This window comes from Camelina sativa, chromosome 3, assembly GCF_030686135.1.
Source record: "Camelina sativa cultivar CO46 ecotype springtype chromosome 3, ASM3068613v1".
Taxonomy (NCBI): Eukaryota; Viridiplantae; Streptophyta; class Magnoliopsida; order Brassicales; family Brassicaceae; genus Camelina; species Camelina sativa.
This window is the reverse complement of record NC_141882.1, coordinates 27690641-27717352: the sequence shown is the minus strand read 5'-3', so window position 1 is coordinate 27717352 and position 26712 is coordinate 27690641. Positions and strand designations below refer to the sequence as shown.

General features: G+C 38.5%; 2 protein-coding genes and 3 pseudogenes across 2 annotated transcripts; 3 read left to right on the top strand and 2 right to left on the bottom strand.

Annotated features, from left to right (window-relative positions):
- Positions 1-5982: 5982 nt before the first annotated feature.
- On the bottom strand, positions 5983-12034 carry LOC104779281 (uncharacterized). Its single transcript, XM_010503641.2, has 3 exons — positions 11920-12034; positions 6431-6477; positions 5983-6321 (listed from the first exon to the last, which is right to left on the bottom strand). Exons 1-3 carry the CDS (start codon positions 12032-12034, stop codon positions 5983-5985), a joined length of 501 nt encoding a protein of 166 aa, XP_010501943.2.
- A 3991-nt stretch (positions 12035-16025) lies between these two features.
- Positions 16026-17728, top strand: LOC147947774 (uncharacterized protein At2g29880-like; annotated as a pseudogene).
- Positions 17729-18430: 702 nt separating this feature from the next.
- Positions 18431-19610, top strand: LOC104779280 (uncharacterized; annotated as a pseudogene).
- Positions 19611-20768: 1158 nt separating this feature from the next.
- Positions 20769-21755, top strand: LOC104779279 (AP2/ERF and B3 domain-containing transcription factor At1g50680 pseudogene; annotated as a pseudogene).
- A 2255-nt stretch (positions 21756-24010) lies between these two features.
- On the bottom strand, positions 24011-25003 carry LOC147947773 (uncharacterized). The gene has a single exon (XM_087507446.1). It carries the CDS (start codon positions 25001-25003, stop codon positions 24011-24013), a length of 993 nt encoding a protein of 330 aa, XP_087363572.1.
- Positions 25004-26712: the final 1709 nt, after the last annotated feature.

Here is a 26712-nt window from a genome sequence, read left to right as displayed (position 1 = left end):
GAAGTGGGCTTCTCTCTGTTGGGCTGATTTGAGGAAGCCTTGTTGGTCTTGGCGTTAATGGGCTCTTTAATGGGTTTGTGGAAGACAGAGCCCATTAACCCTTTAGTTCCTTCAGTCTTCGAAGAAGCCTTTCCATCTTCTTTCTTCACCGATTCTAATTCACTTGAGATCTTGACAGTCGGAGCTGCGATCTTGACTGTGGAAGTCGTAGCTGTCGGAGTGCTGCTGATACTCCTCCGTAAACTTTGTGTGGGAGGGAGGACCACACCGAGTTTGTATCGGAGTTCGTTGAATGGTCAGAGAGGGAGCAACTTCGTGAAGATATCTACGATATGCTGATGACCATGTATGTGCTTCACCAAAACTGTTCCAAGAGCAACCTTCTCTCTCACATAGTGATAGTGATTCGAGAAGTGTTTACTCCTTTTATGAAATGCAGGATTTGCAGTGAGGTACACAACGGATAAGTTGTCACAGTATAACTCTGGAGGTTGATACTGAGGAATTCCCAGCTCTTTAAGAATGTTACAGATCCAGGAGATCTCATCAGCTGCGACGGACATCGCTCTGTACTCGGCTTCAGTGGAGCTTCGAGCCACAAAATCCTGTTTCTGAGATGCCCAAGAGATCAGATTGGTACCAAGGTAAGAACAATATCCGCCAGTTGATCTGCTTGTTTCCGCACACCCACCATGGTCACTGTCACTGTAAACCCTTAAGGTAATACTTGTGTTCTTGTTAAAGTTAAGCCCCATTGTGACTGTACCTTTTATGTAACGCAGGATCCGTTTGAGAAGATGGAAATCAGCAAACGTCGGAGCATGCATCTTTTGACACACAAAGTTCACCGCAAATTGAATGTCGGGTCTTGTAAGTGTCAGGTATTGTAGCTTTCCTGCCAGGCTTCGAAAATATGATGGATTTGTGAATGGTTCCTTGTTCTTAGCTCTTGTGTTTTCTAGTTGTTCAGGCAAGGGTGTGGCAACAGGAGAGCACTCACTCATAGCTGCAACAATCAACAGATCTTCAGCATACTTTTGTTGAGATAGAAAGAGACCTGAAAGATGGAAATGAGCCTGAATGCCGAGGAAGTAATGCATTTGCCCCAAGTCTTTCATGCGGAACTGAGTGTTGAGAGAGTCTAGGAAGGTTGTCATAGCCGGGGAGCTGTTTCCTGTGATGAGCATGTCATCCACATAGAGTAAGAGCACAATGACTGCTCCATCCCGTTTGTAGACGAAGAGAGATGGATCTGGTATGCTACAGGTAAATCCAAACTCCAATAAAAAAGTGCTGAATTTGTCGTACCAAGCTCGCGGGGCTTTTTTTAACCCGTAGAGTGATTTTCTCAGTCGACACACATGATTTGGCTTTTTAGGATCAACAAAACCAGCTGGCTACTTCATGTACATTGTCTCTGTGAGATCTCCGTGAAGGAAAGCATGTTCAACGTCCATTTGCTTTATGTCCCAACCCATTTTGGTGGCCATATCCAATACGGCTCTGACAATTGCTGTGCGAACCACATGACTGTATGTTTCTAGGTAATCAATTCCCTCTTCTTGATTAAAACCTTGAGCAACCAATCGAGCTTTGAGTTTCTGTAGTGATCCATCCGCATTTCTTTTTGTTCTAAACACCCATTTGCTTCCTAACACATTCATATTTGGTGTAGGAGGTGTCAAATCCCAAGTGTTTGCTGTTTTGCAGTTGCCCATTTCTGTTCCCATGGCTCCATTCACACCAAGATGCGTAAGAACTTCAACTACAGGTTTTGGTTCTGGATGAGATATTTTATGAGACAATAGAGCATATCTCGGATTCGGCTTTCGTATCCCATCTTTTAGCCTCGTTGTCATTCTGTGAGTTGGTTGAACTTATTTAACAGGTTCTACTTGTGATGATTTTGCAGAGACCTGAGGAGACTGATCAGATGACACAGAAGAAGCGGAGGATTCACCTGATAGTTGAGTTAGAGTACTTGAACCAGATTCATCTGAGGTAGATGTGTCTTTTGTTGCTGAGTCTTGTATTGCATGAGTACCTGTTGTGGATACCTGAATCTGAACTGGTGTGTTGTTGACTGCAGGTGTTGAAGAAGGAGTTGAAGTCACAGGAGAGCTGCAAGTTGGAGTCACTGAAGAAGAAGTATGATCCACTGTTGAATCAGAACTAGCAATGTCTTGTAGAGGAGTATCCGTCCTGATGGGAGAGAGAGGACAATTGTTACCAATAGAAGCAGGATCAAAGCCTGTCGTACACTCAGTTCTATCCTCTACTCCTTCAGTGGACACAGCCTGAGAACTTGTGCTTGGTAATGGTGGAAAATCCTGTGGTGAGAACAGTGAATTATTCTTGTGTTGTTCATCACTTGTTTTCACTGACTCCTATATCTGATTCGTACTTTGATCTTGTTGAGGATAACTCTTGTGCCATACGTCCATGAGAAGAGTACAACGTTGAGAGTTACCAACCAAGTTTGAAAAAGGGAAGACATCTTCATCGAAAATGACATGTCTGCTGATGTAAACACGCCCAGTGGAAGGTAACAAACACCTGTATCCTTTATATTTTTCATTATATCCCAAGAACACACATTTTAAAGATCTTGGATCAAATTTTGTTGTAGCATAGTCTCGAAGCGTCGAGTAACAAGCACATCCAAATACTCTGAGAGCCGTGTAGTTAGGAGCTCGACCTGTCAAGGCCTCATAAGGACTCTGATTCTTCTTCAACGCAGAGGTAGGCAGAAGATTGATGAGAAAGTTAGCCGTGTAGAATGCTTCTACCCAGTACTTTTGAGGTACTCTTCCTTCAAACATCATAGACAATTCTAACTCAACAATATTTCTATGCTTTCTTTCAGCTAACCCATTTTGTTGTGGTGTGTGTGGGCAGGATATGAGCTGTCGGATTCCGTTTGCATGCAGATGAGCCGTAAACTGCTTGCTAGTGAATTCACCACCGCCATCACATTGAAAGGTACCAATCTTGCGTTGATATAGATTTTCCACAAGTGCTTGAAAACCGTAGAATGTTTGTAGAAAATCTGACTTGAGCTTGAGAGGATAGAGCCAACAAAATCTTGAGTAGTTATCAATAAAGATCACATAATATTTGAAACCTTGAACTAATATTATTGGTGAAGGACCCCATAGATCACAATGTATTCATTCCAGGGATCTAGTTGATACAAAAGTTGAAGCAGAAAAAGGTAATTTAGCACTTTTCCCAAGTTGACAAGCTTCACAGATATTGGTTGTGCTTTTATTGTTGATAACAATAGCCTTTATTGCAGATAGTTGCTGGAGAACTTGCATGTGTGGATACCCCAATCTCTTATGCCAAATATCGCCAGTAGCTGCTTGTTGTCTTGACGAGAAATTGACTTGAAGTGAAGCTCCACCATGTATGTTCCCTTTCCCAATGTATACAGCCCATTATTGTGTCTGCCCTTTGTTAACAACCCCCTTGTTGCCTTATCATAGATACGCACATCATCACAGTCAAATTGAAAGCCACAGGGGTAATCGGTTGTAAGCTTTGAGACAGATAACAATGATTTAGCAATACCAGGACAGACAAGTACATCGTTAAGAGGTAAATTATCAGAGGTTGAAGGGAGACTTGCTGATCTAGTATGAGTGATTGGTAAGAAACTACCATCTCCCATCATTACTGCTTCATTGCCTTCATATGCTTGTGATTGGTGCAGATGATGAGGAGAACTAGTCACATGAGAAGTTGCACATGTATTAGACACCCATTCACTTCCGTTTTGATCAGTAACATATGTTATCTGAAGGGCAGCTAACGCTTGAAGAAGGGTGACCTGGTTTCCCACAGATTTGACACAACCTTGGTAAGTCCACTTGTATCTTGAGAAATTTGCTGATGGAACCCACGACCTTTTGTTGTAAAGTTGTTTCTTCCACGATTACCACCATTTCTTGAGTTACCCCTTCCTTTGTTGTTGTTGTTGTAGTATCCTGAGGAACCTGGGGCAATTGTGTTGAAAGCCATGTGTGGAGAAACCTCTGAACTACTGTTGTAACTTGCAAGACGGTCAGAGTAACTGGTAAGGCGTGAGACCACAACATCTAAGGTCATGGAAGGTTGAGTATCCATGGATCCTTCCACTGAGGTCTTGATAGGTTCGTATTCTCTACCTAGACCTTTCAAAGTGGCAAAGATCTTCATTTGTTCACTAACCGGACTACCTATTGAGGCAAGTTGTTCACAAACTCTCTTTATCTCCCTAAGATAATCATCCATCGACTTGACTAACTTTTCAACAGTTTGAAGCTTATGTTGCAGTTCAAATAGTCGTGAAGCTGATACCTTATTGAAGTGTTGTGCTAGAGCTGACCAGAGATCTCTTGTAGTGGTGGTATGAACAACATCACGAAGAATATCTTCAGAGAGAGATCTAAGCAATCATGCTCGAACAGCCTGATCTGCTCTATGCCATGACAGGAAGTCAGGATTTGGGACATAACCGACTTGACCATCGATAGCAGGAACTGGTATAGATGCTAGCGGTTGAGTGAAAGCACCATTGACGAAGCCGAGAACATTTTGTCCTGAGAGAAAGGACTCGAACTGAGTTTTCCAAAGGAGATAGTTCTTCTCCGTTAGTTGCACGGTAACACAATTTGAGATATGAAGCGCAAGAGGTGAGTAGAGTTGGATAGCTTGATCCATGGCTCTGATACCATAAAGATTGAGCTCAGCGGCTCTTTAGGTAAGAAACATTTCACTCTTTATTTCCTTAACCTGATAGGTTACATCACTTGTTCTTTTATAGTCACTATAGTCCTAGGGTTTTCTCTAGGGACACATCATCAATCCAATCATTAGTCACATGAGTCCAAACACTGAAATCTGTTCTGCAGTTGTATTGGCTCCGTACGGTCCATTGTTCCTTTTGCTTTGTTGACTGTTTTGTCTGTGTGCACAGGTGGAGTTAGCCGTTGGAGCTTTGGAGAAGATGGATCCGAAGTGGGCTTCTCTCTGTTGGGCTGATTTGAGGAAGCCTTGTTGGTCTTGGCGTTAATGGGCTCTTCAATGGGTTTGTGGAAGACAGAGCCCATTAACCCTTTAGTTCCTTCAGTCTTCGAAGAAGTCTTTCCATCTTCTTTCTTCACCGGTTCTAATTCACTTGAGATCTGGACAGTCGGAGCTGTGATTTTGACTGTGGAAGTCGGAGCTGTCGGAGTGCTACTGATAAGTTTTGTTTTTTTCGAGGGTGCAACGAACGTTTAGCTTGGAAAGGTATCTCACTGTGAGAAGCGTCCTTGGCCTTAGAACGTGACATTGAAAAGTATATCCCCCAATTAGCTCTCACTAGTTCAAGTTATGTCTACTCATCATCACTGTGTTCCTTAACGTAGAAATCTTGCTAGGTATATATAACCAAATAAAAGATACAAGCTACCAAAAGACTTTTTTTCAAAAGCTAGCCAATTAAGTAAACAATTAAACTTCTATTGCGAGATGACTTGCTGAGATAGAGGACCTAACAAATATGAGTACTCAAGTAGATGACTTGCTGAGATAGAGGTTAGGTCTGTGCTGAGTAGGTAGATAATGTTACATACCTGAAACTAAACCAAAATGAGAGGTATATATAATCCATGACGTTTCCCTTGATTTCCTCCTATAGTTAGAAGAATTATGAACATAATGGGAGATTCCCACAAAAATGCAGCCATACATATTGGCCTCTAGTTGCTCCTCCTAAACACAACCAAAACCAACTCTTACTCCAAAACACATATCAATGACAGCTTATTGTACATACTTACTGATGGATGATTCTATAAACCGATACTAGCAAGAGATGTTAGATGATATGCATCTTAACATACGGAAGATAGAGGAAGCATCATTGACATTCATGGAGACTAGCTAGATAGAACTATAAACATAACAAAAATATTTCATAGCTTAAATAATTACCAATCTAATAAAGATTATGGTTTACGGTTGACACGGTAGACGGTAGACCGTTACATTCCATGGAAGGTTGCTAACGGTAGCTTGAAAACATATGGGGTCAGCAGTTAGAGAATTAGCATCTTTGGCCTCAAAAGTGATGTACAAAGTGCGTTCCCCGCCATAATGCCAATTAGCCTTGACAGCTCTCACAAACTCAAGATTTATCAGATTATCAGCATTGAGTTTCTCAAGAGCCATCTTGGATAACCGGTGGACCAAGTCTCCGTCGGTTTCGGGTTCATCAGCAACATCGTTATCCTCGATGTTAACAGGATAGCGAATCACAAGGATTCTTTGTTTTGTGGTGTCAAAGTCGTAATCCTTTTTTTTTTTTTGTGAAAAAATAAAACACAGACAAAATCACACAACCCACAAAAAAACAAAGAAAAAGAGAAGCGGATGGAGGAGAGATTAGATCATTGTTACATACCCCGCTTCTTTTGTGTTCTTCATTGACCAATCGTTCATCTTCCGAATGGAAACTTGTTACAGGAAATTCCCAGGTGAGTTAGTTGAATAAATTGGGGGGTATTATGCGAATAAAGGAGTTTTTGGAGGTTTGTTTGATAAAGTATAAAGAGTGAATAAGGTGGTGACGCGTTTCTTCAGTGGAATAATGACACATAATGTCGGTGTTTTTGGAATGGAGTGAGCACGTGATCAGAGTGAGGTAGGAAGAAACTTAAAGAAGAGTGAAGAGTCATCGTTTTGGATTATTACGAAATTTGTTAAGAAAGTTGATTTTGTAATCGTCTCTCTTTTCTCTGTATCAGTGTTGTTGCTCTTGCTTATTGGAGTGGTTTCTTGTTTATCAAACTCTTGTAAGCTTGGGAACTGAATCTTTGTTTATTTACAAACATTGATTCATTTTGGTTGAATAATTTCTAATAAAATCTCGTTTATGGTTATCAAAGGTATCAGAGCTAAACGACCTCGGATGTATGGCGGAAAATCGTTCGCAGTCGATTCTGAAGGAGACGGTGGCTCGCGAAGCTGGAGTTGTAGTTCACGAGACAGAGGAAGTGCTCAGTTCTCAGATCTGCCGTGTGATTTCGAAAACTGAGGCACTGGAGGAGAAGCTGATGGATCAAAACAGAAAGATCGACAAGAATATCGAGGAAATGTTCACAGCGATTCGCTTGTTGTCGAGTTCCAAGGATTTGGGTAAGGAGCCGGTTCAAGTGGATCTGGTGCGAGATCTGAGTCCACCACGGGCTTCGACTTCTCAGAATGTTGGAGCGGAGACGAGGAAGTGTGTGGAAGATGAACGAGACAAGTCTCCGGAGTCCCATGGTGGTTTAACTCGACTCGGTAAGCTCGATTTTCCCCGGTATGATGGTAGTGGAGTTAAGGAATGGTTGTTCAAGGTCGAATAATTTTTTGAGCTAGATAATACACCACAGTCGAGGAAGATAAGAACTGCAACGGTGCATTTTGACGGTCATGCCGCGCACTGGCACAAGGCGTTGGTACAGTCGAATCTTTACTACCATTTGCTTCGAGATTGGGATTCGTACAAGATGAAGCTCAAGGAGGGGTTTGATGATGTGTTGGAGGATCCGATAGCTGAGCTCAAACGTTTACATAAGACTGATGGCATAGTCGACTATCATCAAAAATTTGAGCTATTGCGTATGAGGGTGAACATGTCAGAAGATTACTTGGTAAGCGCTTATCTTGCAGGACTCCGAGTGGACACATAGATGCATGTCAGGATGTTTCAGTCGCAAACTGTTCATCACTTCTTGATGCTGGGTAGGCTTTATGAGAAAGCTCATCCCTGCAAGACTAATCAACCGAGTAGTTTGGTGAGTAAACTTCCGGGGGGCAGAATTATAACAACAAAGGTTTGCTGGGCTCTGCGCCAAAGAAGAAGTATCACTCAGAGAAGAAGGTGGGAGATAAGGGGGATAACTTGGGTGCTAAGAAGTTTTTGTCCAATGCTGAGATGAGTGAAAGGAGAGCTAAGGGCCTTTGTTACTTCTGTGATGAATAGTATACACCGGATCACTACTTGAAGCACAAAAAACAGCAGCTGTTTCTGATTGAGGTAGGAGATGGAGACGAGTCTGACTCCGAGGAAGACGAGAGTGATGTTGAAGGGCGAGTTACTCCTCGTGTATCAGTAAGTGCAGTTTCGGGTGTTCAAGAGTATGATACAATGAGGGTTAAAGGTACTTACAGGAAGAAGTTAATCTTTATGTTGATAGATTCGGGATCCACTCATAACTTCATGGATCCTAGATCTGCAGAAAAGTTAGGTTGTGCAGTTGATATTTCTTTGATGTCTCGTGTGATGGTGGCTGATGGTAGAAGGTTAGACGTGAGTGGAGCAGTCAATGGGTTTCAGTGGAAGCTGCAAAATACGACTTTCACTGATGATTTCATGCTGATTCTGCTAGGTGGTTGTGATATGGTACTCGGTATTCAGTGGTTACAAACTCTGGGAGTCATATCATGGGAGTTTAACAAATTGGAGATGAGTTTCAAGTATGGAAGAGACCATGTAATGCTTCACGGCATTAAACCGAGGTCGGTCAGGGAGATATATGCTAAAAAATTAAGAAGATACGGGAGAGTGAGGCACAAATATCCATGATCTACACCACTGCGGCAGGACAGTTGGATGAAATGAGTTTGGGTATGGTGGCAAGTGATATACAACAACATGAAGAAGTGAGTGAGATTGAAGTAGTAATCCAGGAGTTTGACAAATTGTTCAAGGAGCCGACAGCACTACCACCTTTCAGGAAGAATCACAACCACAAGATTCCTCTTAAGGAAGGTGTGGACCCGGTGAATAAGCGTCCTTATCGTTACGCGGTGCAACAGAAGAATGAAATAGATCAGTTGGTTGGAGAAATGCTTAAAGCATGAATCATTCAGGGAAGCTCTAGCCCATATGCATCTCCAGTGGTATTGGTGAAAAAGAAAGATGGTACTTGGAGATTGTGTGTGTATTATAGGGGGTTGAATGAGCAAACTGTGAAGAATAGGTTCCCCATTCCATTGAATGAGGACCTGTTGGATGAACTGGGTGGGTCTAGTATTTACTCGAAGATCGATTTAAGGGCTGGTTATCACCAGGTGCGAATGGAGACTGAAGACGTGTATAAGACGGCTTTCAAGACGCATAGTGGCCACTATGAATATCTGGTGATGCCGTTTGGCCTTACGAACGCTCCTGCTATGTTCCAGAACTTAATGAATTCGGTGTTCAAACCTTATCTAAGGAAGTTTGTGTTTATCTTCTTTGATGACATCCTTGTCTATAGTGCAACAATGGAGGAGCATATAACTCATTTGCGAACAGTGTTTCAGTTGATGGAGGAGAATCATCTGTTTGCTAAGAGAAGCAAGTGTAATTTCGCGGTTGACAAGGTCGAATATTTGGGGCACTACATTGAAGGCAAGGGGGTGTCGACTGATCCTAGTAAGGTTGCAGCAGTGTCCGCTTGGCCAGTTCCTGTTACTTTTAAACAGCTTCGTGGATTCCTGGGCTTAGCTGGTTACTACATGCGTTTTGTTCAAAGTTTTGGTTCGATAGCACGACCATTAACAGCACTGACTAAGAAAGAAGCGTTTGTGTGGTCGGATGAGGCGCATAGTGCATTCAACAGTTTGAAGAAAGCTTTGTGTGAAGCACTAGTGTTGTTGTTACCACGTTTTGACAGACCTTTTGTGGTGGAAACTGATGCTTGCTCGCAGGGGATAGGGGCTGTGCTGATGCAAGACAGTCATCCGCTGGCCTACATAAGCCGTCACTTAAAGGGGAAGCAGTTACACCTCTCCATTTACGAAAAAAACTGTTGGCAGTAGTGTTTGCGGTGCAGAAGTGGCGACATTATCTGTTAACAAGTCATTTTGTAATCAAAACTGATCAACGCAGCCTTAAGTACCTCATTGAGCAGCAGTTGAACACACCTATTCAGCAGCAGTGGTTGCCTAAGCTCTTAGAATTTGACTACGAGATCCAGTATAAGGAAGGTAAGGAGAACTTAGCTGCAGACGCATTGTCTCGCATGGAGGGTTCGAAGATTTTGCACATGGCCATGACGGTGGTTGAATGTGACTTATTACAGACCATACAACATCAGTATGGGGAAGATGGTGACCTTAAAGTAGTGATTGACGACCTAAAGAAGGATGGAAATTCACGGAAACACTATTCTTAGGGGCAGGGCATTTTGCAGAGAAAGAATAAGATCGTAATCCCTGCAACGGTGGAGTAAGGGAAAAGATACTGCAGTGGCTTCATTGTTCTGGCAGTGGTGGTCATTCGGGGCGAGACGCAACCCATCATCACATCAAAGGCTTGTTTTACTGGAAGGGAATGTCTAAAAATATCCAGGAGTTTATTCGGAGTTGTGAAGTGTGTCAGAGATGCAAGTACGAGACTGTGGCTTCACCTAGGCTGTTACAACCTCTTCCTATTCCGGAAGCCGTTTGGTCAGACATTTCGATGGACTTTGTTGAGGGTCTACCAGTCTCTGCGGGGCAGTCAGTTATTTTGGTGGTTGTTAACAGGTTGAGTAAGGCGGCACACTTCATTGCTTTAGCTCAGGCTTTCATGGATAACATCTTTAAGCTTCACGGATGCCCTCAGTCCATTGTCAGTGATCGTGACACCGTATTTTTAAGCAGTTTCTGGAAGGAGTTGTTCACTTTGCAGGGAGTGGCATTGCAGTGTTCTAGTGCGTATCATTCTCAAAGCGATGGACAAACAGAGGTGGTGAACCGGTGTTTGGAAACGTATCTGCGTTGCATGAGGAGTGATTGACCGTAGGAATGGAGCAAATGGTTACCTTTGGCGGAGTTCTGGTACAATACCACGTATCATTCTGCTACCCAAGTGTCACCATTTGAAGTGGTATGTGGTAGACAACCTCCCATTCATCTACCATATTTACCGGGGAAGTCTAAAGTGGAGTCGGTAGCTCGCAGTTTGCAGGAACGTGAAAACATGATTTTGCTGTTGAAGTTTCATCTGATGCGAGCTCAAAACCGGATGAAGGAATTTGCTGATAAGCATCGTTCAGAGAGGAGTTTTGAAATTGGAGATTATGTGTTTGTGAAGCTGCAACCGTACAGACAACAGTCAGTGGTGATGCGGGGAAATGATAAGCTGGCTCCAAAGTATTATGGTCCGTATAAGGTGATCGATCGTTGTGGAAAGGTTGCGTATAAGCTGCAGTTGCCGCAGGGATCTCTGGTGCATCCAGTCTTTCATGTCTCTCAACTTAAAGTGCTGGTGGGAAACTTCCATACTTTGACTGAGTTACCTACTTTAGTGAGTGATGTGTTTGTCAAGGAACCGGAGAAGATTCTCGAAAGGAAAATGGTCAAACGCCAGGGCCGAGCTGTGACTAAGGTTTTGGTTAAATGGACTAATGAAGAGGAGAAAGACGCTACCTGGGAGTTCCTGTTCGATTTGCAGAGGCGCTACCCATCCTTTCGACCTTGAGGACAAGGTTCTTTGAAAGGGGGAGTTTTGTTACAGGAAATTCCCAGGTAAGTTAGTTGAATAAATTGGAGGGTATTATGCGAATAAAGGAGTTTTTGGAGGTTTGTTTAATAAAGTATAAAGAGTGAATAAGGTGGTGACGCGTTTCTTCAGTGGAATAATGACACGTAATGTTGGTGTTTTTGGAATGGAGTGAGCACGTGATCAGAGTGAGGTAGGAAGAAGCTTAAAGAAAAGTGAAGAGTCATCGTTTTGGATTATTACGAAATTTGTTAAGAAAGTTGATTTTGTAATCGTCTCTCTCTTTTCTCTGTATCGGTGTTGTTGCTCTTGCTTATTGGAGTGGTTTCTTCTTTATCAAACTCTTGTAAGCTTGGGAACTGAATCTTTGTTTATTTACAAACATTGATTCATTTTGGTTGAATAATTTCTAATAAAATCTCGTTTATGGTTATCAAAACTACACGTCGAGTCGCTGGACGACGACATCTCTTCGCACTTCTCCTCCCGCTTATGACGCTTCAGATTAGGCTCTTGAGATTTCTTATCGTCGACGACCTGTGGATCCATAACCAAGGCAGAGAGACACTCCAAACCCTAATTATGAGAATGGTCACTTTTTTATTTGGAAGCCTACGAGGGTCAACTCTAAACCAAAATTAACAACTTTGCGTGAAAGTATAAACAGTTATATCCCTAAACACATGCCATTACATGATATGAAAGATACTTGATAAGTGATTTTTCCCTTCTTTCAATTCCTCTACAATGGCTACTACTTTAGAATTACCACAAATATTCAAACTTTTATTTTCTTTATGTTCATAGTTTCGGGTGCTTCACATATGATGATTTCTTTTAACAAGTAGAGAGTCTGAGCTTGAAAAGGTCTGGGCTGATCAATATATATATCAGAAAGCGTACTTAATTAGCAGCAATTCCAACTAGTTCTCAAAAATTAAAGATTTTTGTTCATAAGACTTAAGATGAGAGGATTCATGGTAAGACATAGCAAAACTAGTTGATGATCATTTATATATTAACATATTAACCTTATCATCATTATATTTGTTACTATGAGTCACTCCGTGCTACGCACGGATTTAGTTTACATAGTTTTTAGATATTTTTTGTAATTTTGAAGATTGTTAGTTGAATAAATATTAATTATATAAAAATAAAAATAATATGTAAGATTTAAAATAAAAATAATATGTGTATCTTTCTATTTATAAGAGAAATTGTAGTTAAGAGCATATGAAAAAATTATTATTTAATTGGATAATAAATACACTAATCTTTATATCAATTAGGTAAATGTAATTTATACTTTTTTCTGGTTTTTTACTTGTCGTTTAAGGTTTTTTCACACAAACAAAAAAAACTATTAAATTGTCTGTTTTACCTTTTATTATTATATTTTATAAAAATTTCATTGGTCAAAACTTTAAAACAGCAGGGATAAAACTGGAACATTCACCAAACATTTTCATTGAAAACTTAAAACAACAACTAAATCAAAACAAAGAGAGTATTTCATTGTTATAGGAGTCACATAAACTATGTGAAAGTTATATATATGCAATCATTACATATTAAACTTTTTGTTATATATATAATATTTTTAAAATACTATTATTAATCATTCATTGCATTGCTATAAATATTATGAAAGTTACAAATATGAGAGTTAGTACAAACGTGTCAGGTTTATAAAAATACATTATTGTGAATTAATAACTAAATTGTCTATTGTTTTAAATATATTATAAATATAAATCTATGAACGGGCATCATAGCTAATCAAATCATGAATTTAAATATATATTCGCTTCTCTCTTTAAACAGAAATATATTCAGTTAACTCTTTATCAAAAAAAAAATATTCAATTTTAATTTAGTTATTTAGAAATTATATATTAAAATGTACTTTAGTTTATTTTAAATGGATTGAAAATGAAATAAAATAATGTAATATCAAGGTCATTTGAATTATTTATATTAAAGTGTGGAAATTAAACAGCCAATTATTACTTGACATTATCCTATACAACCCAAATATTATAATCTTATATCCTTAAACTATTTAATCATCAAATTATTTGTTAATGGAATAAATTTGTTATACTATAAATTTAAAGTAACAAAATGACACTTGTGAAAGAAGAGAGCATCAAATGACAATCTTTTGTAACTTTCCAAAAGAAAACATTACTTTGTTATTAGATGATATAATATAGTAAGGTTTCTTTAATTTCAACTCTTACTCTAAGAATTTGACATCCAACATAATTATATATTAAAATTATTTAAAAATCAAATACACATGAAATTATTTATTTTCTTTTATAAGTATTTTAAAATGATTGCATAAATCATCAAAAGATGAACAATGTAAAAATAATTTACATTTGTGGAAAAAATATTTAAGACTTGGTAAGATAATATAAAGTTAGGAACTTTCCAAAAACGGATGATCCGAATAATGATACTATTGTTACCGGTGTTTTGTTGTTTATTGGAGATTGAATCGAGGATGGAATAGAAAGTAAATGTTTTAGTCTTCACCCTCTAATGGGAATCAAGAGGAGTCTCCACCCGCTCGTTCGTCTTCTACAGGAGCTTCTACACGTCTCAACAATCTTACCCTCGAAGAATTACTTGATAGTCCTGGGCGTGGAGGTTTACCGAAGCTAGACCTGCGTCGACCTCCAGGAACTTTCTGGTAAGAAAGTTTCATGAACCTTGTGTAACCATTGAATAGGAATCAAAGTTGCATCTTGAATCCGAATCATTCACTCCTTTCATGTTGTAATTTGTTTGAAGGTTTGACCAAGATCCCTCTGTTGCTTCTACTGTACAAAGCATCTTTGAAAGAGATTTCAAAGAGCCTCATGCCAATTGGACACAGACGCCGACTAAAGTGGTAGACCGTTGGTATGAATCTTTTGCGGTAAGTCTAATTTGTCTGCAATCACACAATATGTTTTGTTTGTCATTTTTAAACATATACTAATTTACTTTTTTTTTTTTTGGAAGCAACTATACAATTGGGACCAGTCCATCAATGATAGAGTTAGGAAGGAGTTTGAAAACAAGCTTAAGGATAGGATGTGTGATCAAGTGTCTAGGTGGAAGTTAAAGTGGAAACTCAAAGGTGATGAGGCAAAGCCACAGTGGATTGATCCTCAGGTATGGAGTGGTCTTGTTAAATATTGGCTTGATCCCAAATCAGAAGTCAAGAGTACCAACAGCCGGAATGCTCGATATCATGATCCTGATGGCACCGGCATATATAAGCACCGATCAGGCCAAACCTCTTTTAAATCCAGTGCTCGAAAACATGTAAGTGTTTAATCATCTCTCTTTTTCTCATTTTCATATCTCTTTTTCATATTAACTAATCATCTCTCTGTTTCTCTTTTTCAGTCTGAGCTAATTGGTGAGTTAACGCCTGATTTTGTATGCATCCTAGAAGAGACTCATCGAAATCCTGATGGGTCTTTTACGGATGGAAAGTCGGAGTCTCTGTTCAATGAGGTGTCGTCGAAGATCTAAGAGTTGGAATCTGATCTTTGCACGGGGGAGAATGGAGAGAGCACTGCTTCTAGTGGGGTGCCAATTCATATCAAAAACAAAATTTACACATCGGTAAGTTGTCTGTTTTATATACTTTGAATGTATTTGTTTTTGTTTGAGTTTTGTGTTTGTCTTTCTTTGAAGTTCATTTGTGTTTTATTGTTTTGTTGGTAGGTTGCTCCCAAGAAGAAAAACAGGATCTATGGGTTTGGTTCTTTGCAGTTTGAAGCATCCTCTAGCAGTAGTGGTCCACCACCGTCGTCTTCTCCGGCTAATTATCCGGTTCTTTTAGCTTAGAAGCTAGCTGCAGCTGAAGAATGCATTCAAACTCAGGCGACTCAAAACCAACAAAGTGCAGAGAGGATGCAAAGCTTTGATATATACTTCGAGTATCTCGCTGAAAAGGATCCGGAATTTGCTGCTAGGTTTCGAAACCCGACAACAACCAACCCAGACGCCGGAGAAGGGCGCAACACCGATGATACAGTTAACGCCGATCGTGGAACCGGAACCAGAAATATCACCTCTCTCTCTGAAACTTTTTAAACTCTTCCTTGTAATGTAATTTTTTTTGAAGACAATTTAAGTTCAATTTCAGTTGGAATTTATTTTTTGCGATTTTATTAAGACATTTTATTTTATTCACAGTTGTGAATTGAATTTAAAATTTTATTTAATTTCAATTTAATCTCAATTCTATTCCCAATTCAAATTTAATTTAATTTCAATTCAATTCTATTATCAATTTCAATTGAATTCAATTTCAACTAAAATTAAATTTCAATTTAATTTGCGATGAATTCAGTTTCTCGCAAATTGCTTCAGAGTTGCGAGTCAATATGTTTCTCGCAAATTGCTTCAGAGTTGCGAGTGAAATTGTTTCTCGCAAATTGCTAGTGATTTGCGAGGAAATATATACTCGCAAATTGCGAGGCATTTGCGAGAGACAAAAGTTCCTCGCAAAATTTGCGAGGGATTTACGATGTTTGAAATTTGCGAGATGCGATTTGCGAGGGATCGTAGTATCTCGTAAATCCCTTGCGACTGTTGATTTGAGAGGGATTTGCGATGATTTCTTCCATCGCAAATCGCGTGTTTTCTTGTAGTGAGAAGATGTGGTTGTATGGTAATAGGTTGTTTTTAGAAAACTAAACTTTATACAATGTTTGAGCCTTTATGAGAGAACGGATTGAAATCAGATATTAATGATCATAAATTCACAAGTGTTTCAAAATAATAAGTTAAAAATTAGAAGTAATATAAACAAAAATAAAAACTGAGGAAAATAGTGGGTAGATATAAAGCAATGCATAAAATGATGGTATTCTTTCAAATTAAACCTAAGTAATTATGTTCATACTTTAATTTATATAAACAAATTTTTAAAAAATATATACTAATTTACTTAAATAATTCATCCCACCATATTACTTAAATTTGATTCCGCTTGTCCCCGTGAAAATTATATAAGATTCAAACATATAAATTAAACCCAATAATTGAAACCTATTAATTTAATTTAATGTTGGTATAGTTCCAAGATGAAACCAACGATAGCTGATACAAGGGGGCTCTAGATTCTTGAGGGCTGCATATGTTTTTGATTAAAAAAGGGAGGAAGAAAATGTTGATATTTTTTTTTTGGTTTGATGGACTTCTAGTTAATTAGGTCTAATTAACTATAGGTAATTAGGTCCAAACAAAAGAAAATACAGGTGTCAGAAAAATAGCAAACCAAATGTCATCTTTTTAGCAAAAGTTGAAAAAAACATTTCTCATATTATATTAACATTTCTTGTTACTTTGGTGAAGTCAAAATCGTAACCCTTTAAAAAAAAAACATAAACATAGATTAAAATTAACAAATCCAGATTCGGAAGATCTAAAATAGTCAAACTAAATCATAATACCTCTCCCCTGTGGCAATCATATAGGCGACGAAATCTCTTTGCTTTGTTCACCGAGGTTCAATTTACTGCGACAGATAAAGTATGAGATATATTTTTGAAGGTAAAAAATTTAGACTTAAACTTGAGTATAGCAGGGACGCTTAAGTATAAAACTAACATTTACACCATCTTTTTTAATATATGTAGGCTCATCCACTTAAAACAGCTTTGCGTGATGAACCATTTGAAGATTTTGGGCACTTAAGAACTATATTTGCAGTGAACTGCAACTGGACAGAATGCTGTGGGTTTAGGCGATGTTGTTGATACAGGTTCTTATCAAGTTAGAGAGAGTGATGGGATACATGATTTAAGTCATGTCCAAATAATGGATGACGTAGACGATATACCATATGAAGAAAGATCTGTGCATGACGTTTTTTCTGCTTTAGATGAAAGCAGGTTAGGAAAGCTTCCTTCACGTAAGAAAGCTAGAACTGATGCAAGTAGTTCAAACAAGGCTTTCGATGAAGTGAATACGGTGGCAGAATTTGGTCATCAAATTTTTGGTATGATACAGAAAAGATGGGAAAAAGAAACAGAAGAAAAAGAAGCTGATGACAAAGCTAATAATGTGTGAGATGCTATCAAAGAAATTCCTGATTTGACCGATAATATGCGGTATGAGGCCATGACATTGGTTCACAGCTTAGGTATAAAATATGGATTCGTGCATATGTCCATAGAAGAGCGTAAAGGATGGATTATACGTAACCTTCATAAACCAAGCCAATGAAGTTTTATGCATCAATATGGACTGAGGATGGTTTTTTTATTTCAGTTTGAGTTTTTTTTTTCTTTTTGGTTTTTGGCATTAATTTAAAAATATATTATGGTTTTAGGTAACATTTAAACAATACTTTAAAATATTTTATGAGATTCATTTTAATAATATTTTCAGTTTGAGAGTCAATTGTTCTTCTCTTCTACGTATAATCAACTCATTCCATGATCACTTGAAATATATTATGTTAGATTACAAAAGAGAAGAGCCACTGAGTTGTGTTGACTCGTTTGAAAAGAGTATAATCCCTCATCAAATTAATAAATAAACAATGGTACTCCCCTATATTTTTTTGGCGGGTAAAAAAAGGTTGGAGGCAAATTTTGGAGGGTAAAAATCTGGAGGCTACATATCTCTTATATATGTGTAAATGATATTTTCCCTAATATGTGTAAAAGAGTATAATCCCTCATTTCTTATTCTTCTCGAGAGTTACATCATCACCGCCGCTAGCTTACTGTGAGGTACTCTATTTTTTTTATAATATCAAATACGTAGTTCTTAATATCTTTTAATGATCATGTGCCTTTTAGCCTCCCTGTATGATTTGTATGTAGTACTCATAATAGAAATCAGAGTTTTAAGTCGTGACTTTTTCTGGGTTTTCATCCAATGTTTTTTGTTTTGATTGTATTACTGTGTAGACTTTTAATAATGGATCGTATTGTTCAAGAAAGTGAAGAGATACAAGCAAGAAGAAAAAGAAAAAGAATGAGGAATTTCGAATCGGATGTTGACATAATGTTATTGCTTTTGTCCATCATTGCAAAGATCCGATATTTTTATCCACAGATTCAACGCCAGATCAGAAAACCAACAACGAAACTTGGTCATGAATACATACGATATGCGCTAGTTAAAGATCATGACCAATTCCAACGGCTATATTGTATGTATCCGGAGCCATTCCTAAAGCTATGCAACATATTTAGAGTGAAGATGGGTTTAAGAGACACAAGAAATGTTTCAGTTGAAGAAATGCTTGCAACATTTTTGATTATTGTTGGTCAAAATGCGAGGTATATCAATGCTGAAGCTATATTCGAAAGGTCAAGATTCTCAATAAGCAAGAGTTTTAACACAATTATGAAGATGTTAAATGCACTTGCTCAAAGCTACATGGCAAAACCCGGGCTTGCAGTACCCACAAAAATAAAAGACAGTAAACGATTTTATCCTTATTTTAAGGTATGCAATTTCTTGTTCTCTCTTTTTTTTTTTAATAACTCTCAAAATTTTAATATTTTGTTTTCATTTATTTAAGCATTGTGTGGGAGCTATTGATGGAACACATATCCCTGCAATGATAGCTAGAAAAGAAACAGCTCCTTATCGTAACCGAAAAGGACAATTATCGCAAAATGTTTTAGCTGCATGTAATTTTGATTTAGAATTCATATATGTTCTTAGCGGATGGGAAGGTTTAGCTCATGACTCAAAAGTTTTACATGATGCTTTAACAAGAAGCACTAACAAGTTAAAAGTTCCTAAAGGTATGTTATTTACATTATGATTTTAAAATCAAGACTTTGTTATTTATTTGATATTTATCTCACTTATATTTGTGTGCTTTATGAAATTTCAGGAAAGTTTTATTTAGTTGATTGTGGATTCGCTAATCGTCGTAATTTTTTAGCTCCGTTTTGAAGTACTCGGTGTCATCTCCAAGACTTTAGAGGGCAAGGAAAAGATCCCGTAAATCAAAATGAGTTGTTCAACCATCGTCATTCGAGTTTGCGAAATGTAGTAGAGAGGATTTTCGGCATCTTCAAATCAAGATTTCTTATCTTCAAATATGCACCACCCTTTCCGTATAAAGCACAAGCGGAGTTAGTTCTTGCGTGTGTTGTTTTACATAACTATCTTCGTAAAGAATGTCGCTCGGATGTGTTTCTTCCCAAAGAAAACGATGTTGAAGAAAGTGGTGTTGACGAAAGAGATGATGGTGAAAATAATGGAGATGAAGAGATTCATGGTACTCAAGAACAACAAAGAGTTCATACTAATAACTGGAGAGCAACAATAGCTGCAGATATGTGGACCGATGCTATGATTATGGGGGCATGATACAATAGAGTGCTTTAATTTATCTTTAATTCTGTTTTGTACCTTTCAATTTGTTATGTTATATCAAAAAATCTTTTGAGTTATGCGATCGTAGTCATTCGTTTGGCAAGTGTAAAAGCTTTACTTTTGGAAAGTCCTCTTGTTATGAATTCTCGTTTATGGACTTGACAATCTTCTTAAAACCCACTTAAAATCTCACCAAATCCCATCAAATCACAATTTTTTTTTCAAAAATGGAAAATAATAACAAATCCACCAAACTACCTTAAAATCTAACTCAAAATCTTCTAAAATCCAAAAATTTATAAATCTTCCAAAATCCTTCAAAATGCTGTTTTGAATACACCCCCTTAGATGTCTTATTTGCCAATCACGGAAGCAGATGCATATAACCCTAATTGGTCCGATTGTGGTGATTGCAAAACCCTAATTGTTTTAGGTTAATAAAACGTACGTTTTGTTAATCAATTTTTTGTTTCCTTTCTCAAAACTCGCTAAAATTTCTATGTTTTACTTTTACATTGAAAAATATTGTTAATTTACCGTTTGTCTTTTTTCAGTTGACTTATTGGAAGAGTCAATAAAAAAACAAGAAACAAATAAAGGGAATGATTAAAAAAAAAAAATATACACAACAGCATGAGATGAGAAACGTTTTGTTAATTGATGATTTACTTGATATTTTCCTGCGGCTCTTAGTCCCACGTAATTCCTTTTTTTGTGCACAATCAGATATATCAAAAAGTTAATGAGCCGACAAGAAATGGAAACTTTCGCCTAATATTTACTCTCTCTATATAATCTCTCTCTGTTCCTCATTGTTTCTCTTCATCGTTTTGTTTCGCTTCTGATTTCTCTCTTAATATTTTCAATTAACGACGACGCAATGACAGAGACCGAGACTTTCTTGCCTCCTAAGAAACGCATGAGACTGAGTGACGAACCAGAAAAATCCCTAGTGGTTGCGTCTGCGACAAAGACGGTTACCGTTCTAGGCAACGTCAAGTACAAAGGAGTGGTTCAGCAGCCGAACGGTAACTGGGGGGCTCAGATCTACGCAGACCACAAAAGGATTTGGCTTGGAACTTTCAAATCCGCTGCTGAAGCGCCCACCGCTTACGATAGCGCATCCATCAAACTCCGGAGATTCGATGCCAACTCGCACCGGAACTTCCCTCGGTCTGATGTCACTGCCCACGAACAGGAATTCCAAGATACCTACGAATTAGAAGCTGTGTTAAACATGTCAAAGACGGTTCTTACCAGAACAAATTCAGAGACTTTCTCAAACTCCGATCTCAGATGGTGGAGCGTATCAACGACGGTGGATCAAAACAAGTCAGAGGAGAAGCAGATCAAGAATCGGACAAGTGCTTCTATCGCACGCAGCAGCAATTTCAGAAGGAGTTGACACCGAGCGATGTAGGGAAACTGAATAGGCTTGTGATACCTAAGAAGCACGCAGTGAAGTATCTGCCTTACATAAACGATGATCCCAACGAGAAATTAGAAGAGGGCGAGATAGGAGGAAGATGTGGAGCTTGTGTTTTACGACAGAACAATGAGACAATGGAAGTTTAAGTACTGTTACTGGAAAAGTAGCCAGAGCTTTGTCTTCACCAAAGGTTGGAATAGTTTCGTGAAGGAGAGGAAACTCAAGGAGAAGGATGTCATCAGCTTTTACATATGTGATGTCTCCGACAATGTCAAGACATTAGAAGGTCAAATTCAAGACAAGAACTTCCGGATGATTGATGTTCATTACTATTCAGAAAACGGTTCCGTGGTCCCTAAAGAAGTAAACATGAAAACAGAAAACTTCGTTAGCTCCAAGTTAAAAGATGAAGAAACCAAAACAGAGGAGAAAAAAGGAAGCTTTATGCTGTTTGGTGTAATGATCCAATGTTCTTAGCGACTTTTAAGAGATTTTTTTCTTCATTTTGTTTAGATGATATAATCAGTTCTGTTGAACTGCAACACTATTAAAGATTTAGTAACTAATACAATACAATACTGAACTCTCTTTGACTCATTAAAAGAGTCTGATCAGTAGCTTTTATGATATCTTCGATCTTTGACTGAGATAAAAGCACAAACAAGTAGCAGTTTTCTTGTGAACCAACTGAAACTAATAGTTATTAACAAATGAAGCAAGGGGACTTCTAGTTTTCTCCTACACAATGCAGGTTAACCAGACCACCAATTACTTAATTGGGGATCATGAGATAATTACAACAAATTGTGCCTTGTTCTGCTTCGTTAAGTCCCCAAAAGTATCTTTCTTAAAAAGTAATATTTCTTAGCACCTAGGTTGATACAGGAAAGAAGGGTTAGATGGAGAGAAGAAGAACATACTTAGGACGTGGCTGACGCTTGGATGTTTTGAAGAATCTGATTGAAGGAAAAGGAGCCAATGACGTGGTGTGCATTGGTGTTGTTGACCATTGACGACGTTGAAGTATAAAGAGGCAGAGGAGATTTGCAAAGTTATGAAAAGAATCATTTGATAAAAAAGTTATAAAACTCTAAAAATATCTGAGACTTGCTAGGTTTCTCTCATCCAAGTTTAGTTTTTCTCAATCGAACTCAACTCCTCATTGCAAGCCTCTTTCCATACGTCTAGCTCTTTTGCTTCTTCATAGCTTCTTGGTTCATCATCTAATGTTAACAAGAGTCGTACTGCTTCTTCTTCTGCAAACAGTACATAATCATTCAAATAGTTCGGTCTTACACTAGGTCGAGTTGATCTTCTTAAGACAAGTGGAGCTGCTTCCGGTTCTTGTTCTGAAGTCTCCACTGTTACTTCGACTCTATCCTTAGAGTTATTAGCTGGTACGCAATCTGCTTCAATTTCTCTTAAACCATTGTTACCAAAATCTCCAAACGTTACAGTGAAGGACCTGGAGACTTCTATTGTATCATGTGTATCACTCCAGTTCCACTTCTTAGCTTCATCAAAGGTTACATCTCAACTTACTGCAATCTTACGCGTTGAAGGGTTGAACAAACGATACGCTTTGCTTCCTGATTCAGTTCCAAGGTGCACCAATGCACGTGATCTATCATCTAACTTCCTTAGATGTTGTGACTCCACTCATGCATAGCCAATACATCCGAACACACGCAAGTGTTCTAGGTTTGGCTTTCTTCCCTTAAACATCTCGTACGGTGTTTTTTCATACAAGGATCTCGTAGCTACTCTGTTAATTAGATAGGTAGAATGTCTCACTGCCTCTCCACACAAGTAATTTGTAACCTCCATGTGTTTTAGAATGCTTCTTGTCATCTCGAGTAGGGTTCTATTTCGTCTTTCCACCACCCCATTCTGTTGTGGTGAATAAGGAGCAGTCAAATGTCGTTGAATTCCATGATCTGCACAATAGTTCATAAATTCGAAAGACACAAATTCACCTCCCCTATCAGTCCTGAACACTTTGATCATTGTTCCACTTTCTTGCTCAGCGAGAGCTTTGAACCTTTTGAAAGCATCAAAGGCGTCACTCTTGTTCTTTAAAAGCAGAGACCACATATAACGAGAGTGATCATCAATGAGCACAAAAATATACTTATTTTGTGCTGCTGTTACAGGCGAGATAGGACCACATAGATCTCCATGGATCAGGTCAAGTGGTCGTTCAGCTTGGAACCGTGTTGCCTGTGGAAACGTCTTCCTAGTCTGCTTCCCAAGCAAGCATGATGAGCAAGTCTTCTTAGCAAAATTCATATCTGGAATTTCGATGATGAGCTCCTTTGTAACCATTGATTCCATTGCCTTAACATTGATATGACCAAGTCTCTCGTTCCACCTTGTGGGAGGATCCTCTTCACTAACTTGCAGTAAGTTGCTCTCAGCTTCCATACGAACCTTGTACAACCTGTTTTGCGATCTAATTGATTTTACCAGAAGTTTTCCATCACGATCATGTAGCGTCAAATAATGTTCCTTCATTCTAACTTCACACCCCGTTTCTGTTGCTTGTCCAAGACTGAGAATATTGCTCTTGAGGTCTGGTATCCAATAAACTTGAGCCAAAATCTTCCGGTCACCCGACTTGGTGACAAAGAGAATTGATCCTCTCTCTTTAATGTCGTCTCGCGAATCATCACCAAACCTGACCTTACCTGTAATAGTCTCATCGAGTTTGGTAAAGTAGCTCCGGTTCCCAGTCATATGGTTACTGGCTCTGTTATGGAGGTACCACACATCCACACATCATCTCCAGCGACTTTTGTTTCAAACTTCTTTGGATGAACCTTCTTTTCATTGAGGAAAACCACCTCATGCATCAGCAAATCCTCAGTGTCTTGGTTTTCTAAATCAGTTGTGTCTTGAATCTTCTGAAGCTTAAGCAAACTATCTGGGCAGTTAGAGGCATAATGACCATGTTTGTCGCATCGATAACAGACAATCAAGGACTTGTCTCTTTTCTGATAGTTGCCACGACCTCGTCCTCTGCTTCGACCTGTAAAACGTCCTCCTCTTGCACCTCTCCTTCGTCCTTGATCATAACCCTCCTGGTAATTACTCACATACATAAGCTTGGTTTGATCATCCTCTTGATCTTCCTCATCTCGAATTCTTTCTTCATAAGTCTTAAGCCGACCAACTATATCCACAAAGCTTGTCTTGTTAAGGTCAAGGACCTGTTCCAAAGCTGCAATGATGTGGATATACTTCTTCCTTGGCAGGCTATTCAGAAACTTTTTAACCAACTTAGGTTCTTCTATACTTACGCCTAAGGCTCCTGACTTTGATGCAAGTTCAGACAATTTTCCCACAAAATCGTCGATTGTATCAGTAGTTTTCATCCTCATCCTCTCAAACTCCAACATCAGAGTTTGTAGCCTCGCCTCTTTCACCCTCTCAGCTCCAACGTAACGCGATTTTATTGCGTCCCAGACTTCTTTAGGTGTAGCTAGAGTACCGACTTGTAGGTTTAGTGTCTCCGGAATAGACTGGAACAAAAGATCCTTAGCTAGATCCACCTTGTCTGCATCAGCTTCCTCTGTTTTAACCGTTTCCCATACTTTGTTCACCCTTAACATCACGGTCATCTTCATCGCCCACACCGTATAATTAGTGGTGGTAAGCATCGGACATTGAAGGGTTGACGTGCTGGTCTCCTTAGGTGTGGATGTCACAGCAACGATATCTCCCATCTCTCTTGATCAAAGATGCCTTAGTTCAAAGACAAACGAATTGTGTTTTTTTTTCAAAGATTCAGTAAAGCTCTGATACCAAATATTGAATCAAACACAAAGTTTAAACAAATAACTCTTGTTTATTGCTTTAGAAACTTCTCAAAACTAAAACACCTTAATCTCTCTAATCTCATAAGTTGTGCTACATATTAACACCTCCTTATATATAGACTTTATTTCCAAAACACTTTTGGAAAACCAACTCTAGATATCTCCTAATGAAAGTAAAACTAACAATTTGATATATATATATTTAGATCCTCCTAAATATATTCTGTTTGGTCTCCAAACTATTTCAAGCTTACAACAACAGAAACAAAAACATAAGTTTGATTTTTTTGTTTGGAAAAATGTTTAAGGACTTTTAAACAAAAAAATATACACCAGGGTACTTATTTTGAGGCCTATTAGTATGATTTAAAAAAAATGTCTATCAAACATTTAACAAAATAGGAAAAGGATTAAAAAAATAGAAAATTTGGTCGTTTTCTGTTCGTCATTTCTTTCTGAAATGCCTAAAGTATCTACTCATTCGGACATGTCTCGTTCCGATTTAGATTTGTGATACAAAATGAGAATGATTTGTTCTGCTAGTAGGGTATATAATTTATATTTATATTGTATCTATTTATTAAATATTTGATGTTTTGTAAATAGAGAAATAACTAAATTTTCTGGTTGTTGTGCGGATAAATATTTATATTACTTTTTAACCCGCAATACACTTCATAACCATTTGTTTGTTATATTTAGTTTGTTTTGTTTAGTGTTTGTGATTCTATTTTGATTTTTAGTTATTATAACATAAAATATGAGATATGTTGTAAACTAAAGAGTTCAAAGTGTAGAACCAACTAACACAAAACCTATTGGTCGATGGGCCTTATTGTCTTGGACGGACACGAGCCATGAACGGGCCGTGTATGGGCCTGGTTATGGAGTCCATCCGATAAGTGGTTTATAACACTACCCCTTGGATGACATAACCATGCCGATGCTAAGGGATCGATGAAATATGTTAGGGGGTTGCTGCCTCATTAAAACCTTACCAGGAAAACCCAACGGGACAAAACCACGGTGAAGGAAAAAGAGTACAGCATGCATTGCTCCCCCTATTTCAAGCATCACTCTAAGTCCTTAAGCCTCCTCATTCTAATCTGGTGCGTGAGCTTCTTGAACGTTGTTTTCGGTAATGCCTTAGTGAAGAGATCGGCTGAGTTATCGCATGATTGCACTTGCACCACTCGAACTTCTCCGGCCTTTTGTAGTTTGTCTGTGAAGAAGAACTTCGGTAGGATGTGCTTCGTCCGATCTCCCTTGATGTAACCTTCGTTGAGGTGTACGATGCAGGCCGTATTGTTTTCATAGATTACGGTTGGCTCTTTGTCTTCGATCATACCGCAATTCGCCCTGATGTGTTGAGTCATCGACCTCAACCATACACTTTCTCGTCCGGCTTCATGAATTGCTAGGATTTCTGCATGGTTAGACGAAGTGGCCACAATACTTTGCTTCATAGAACGCCACGAGATCGCCGTACCATCATGTGTAAACACATAGCCGGTTTGAGACCTAGAGTTGTGCGGATCCGATAAGTAACCTGCATCAGCAAAACCAACTAAACCTTCTTTGTTATAGTTAGTATAAAATAAATCAAAGTCTGTCGT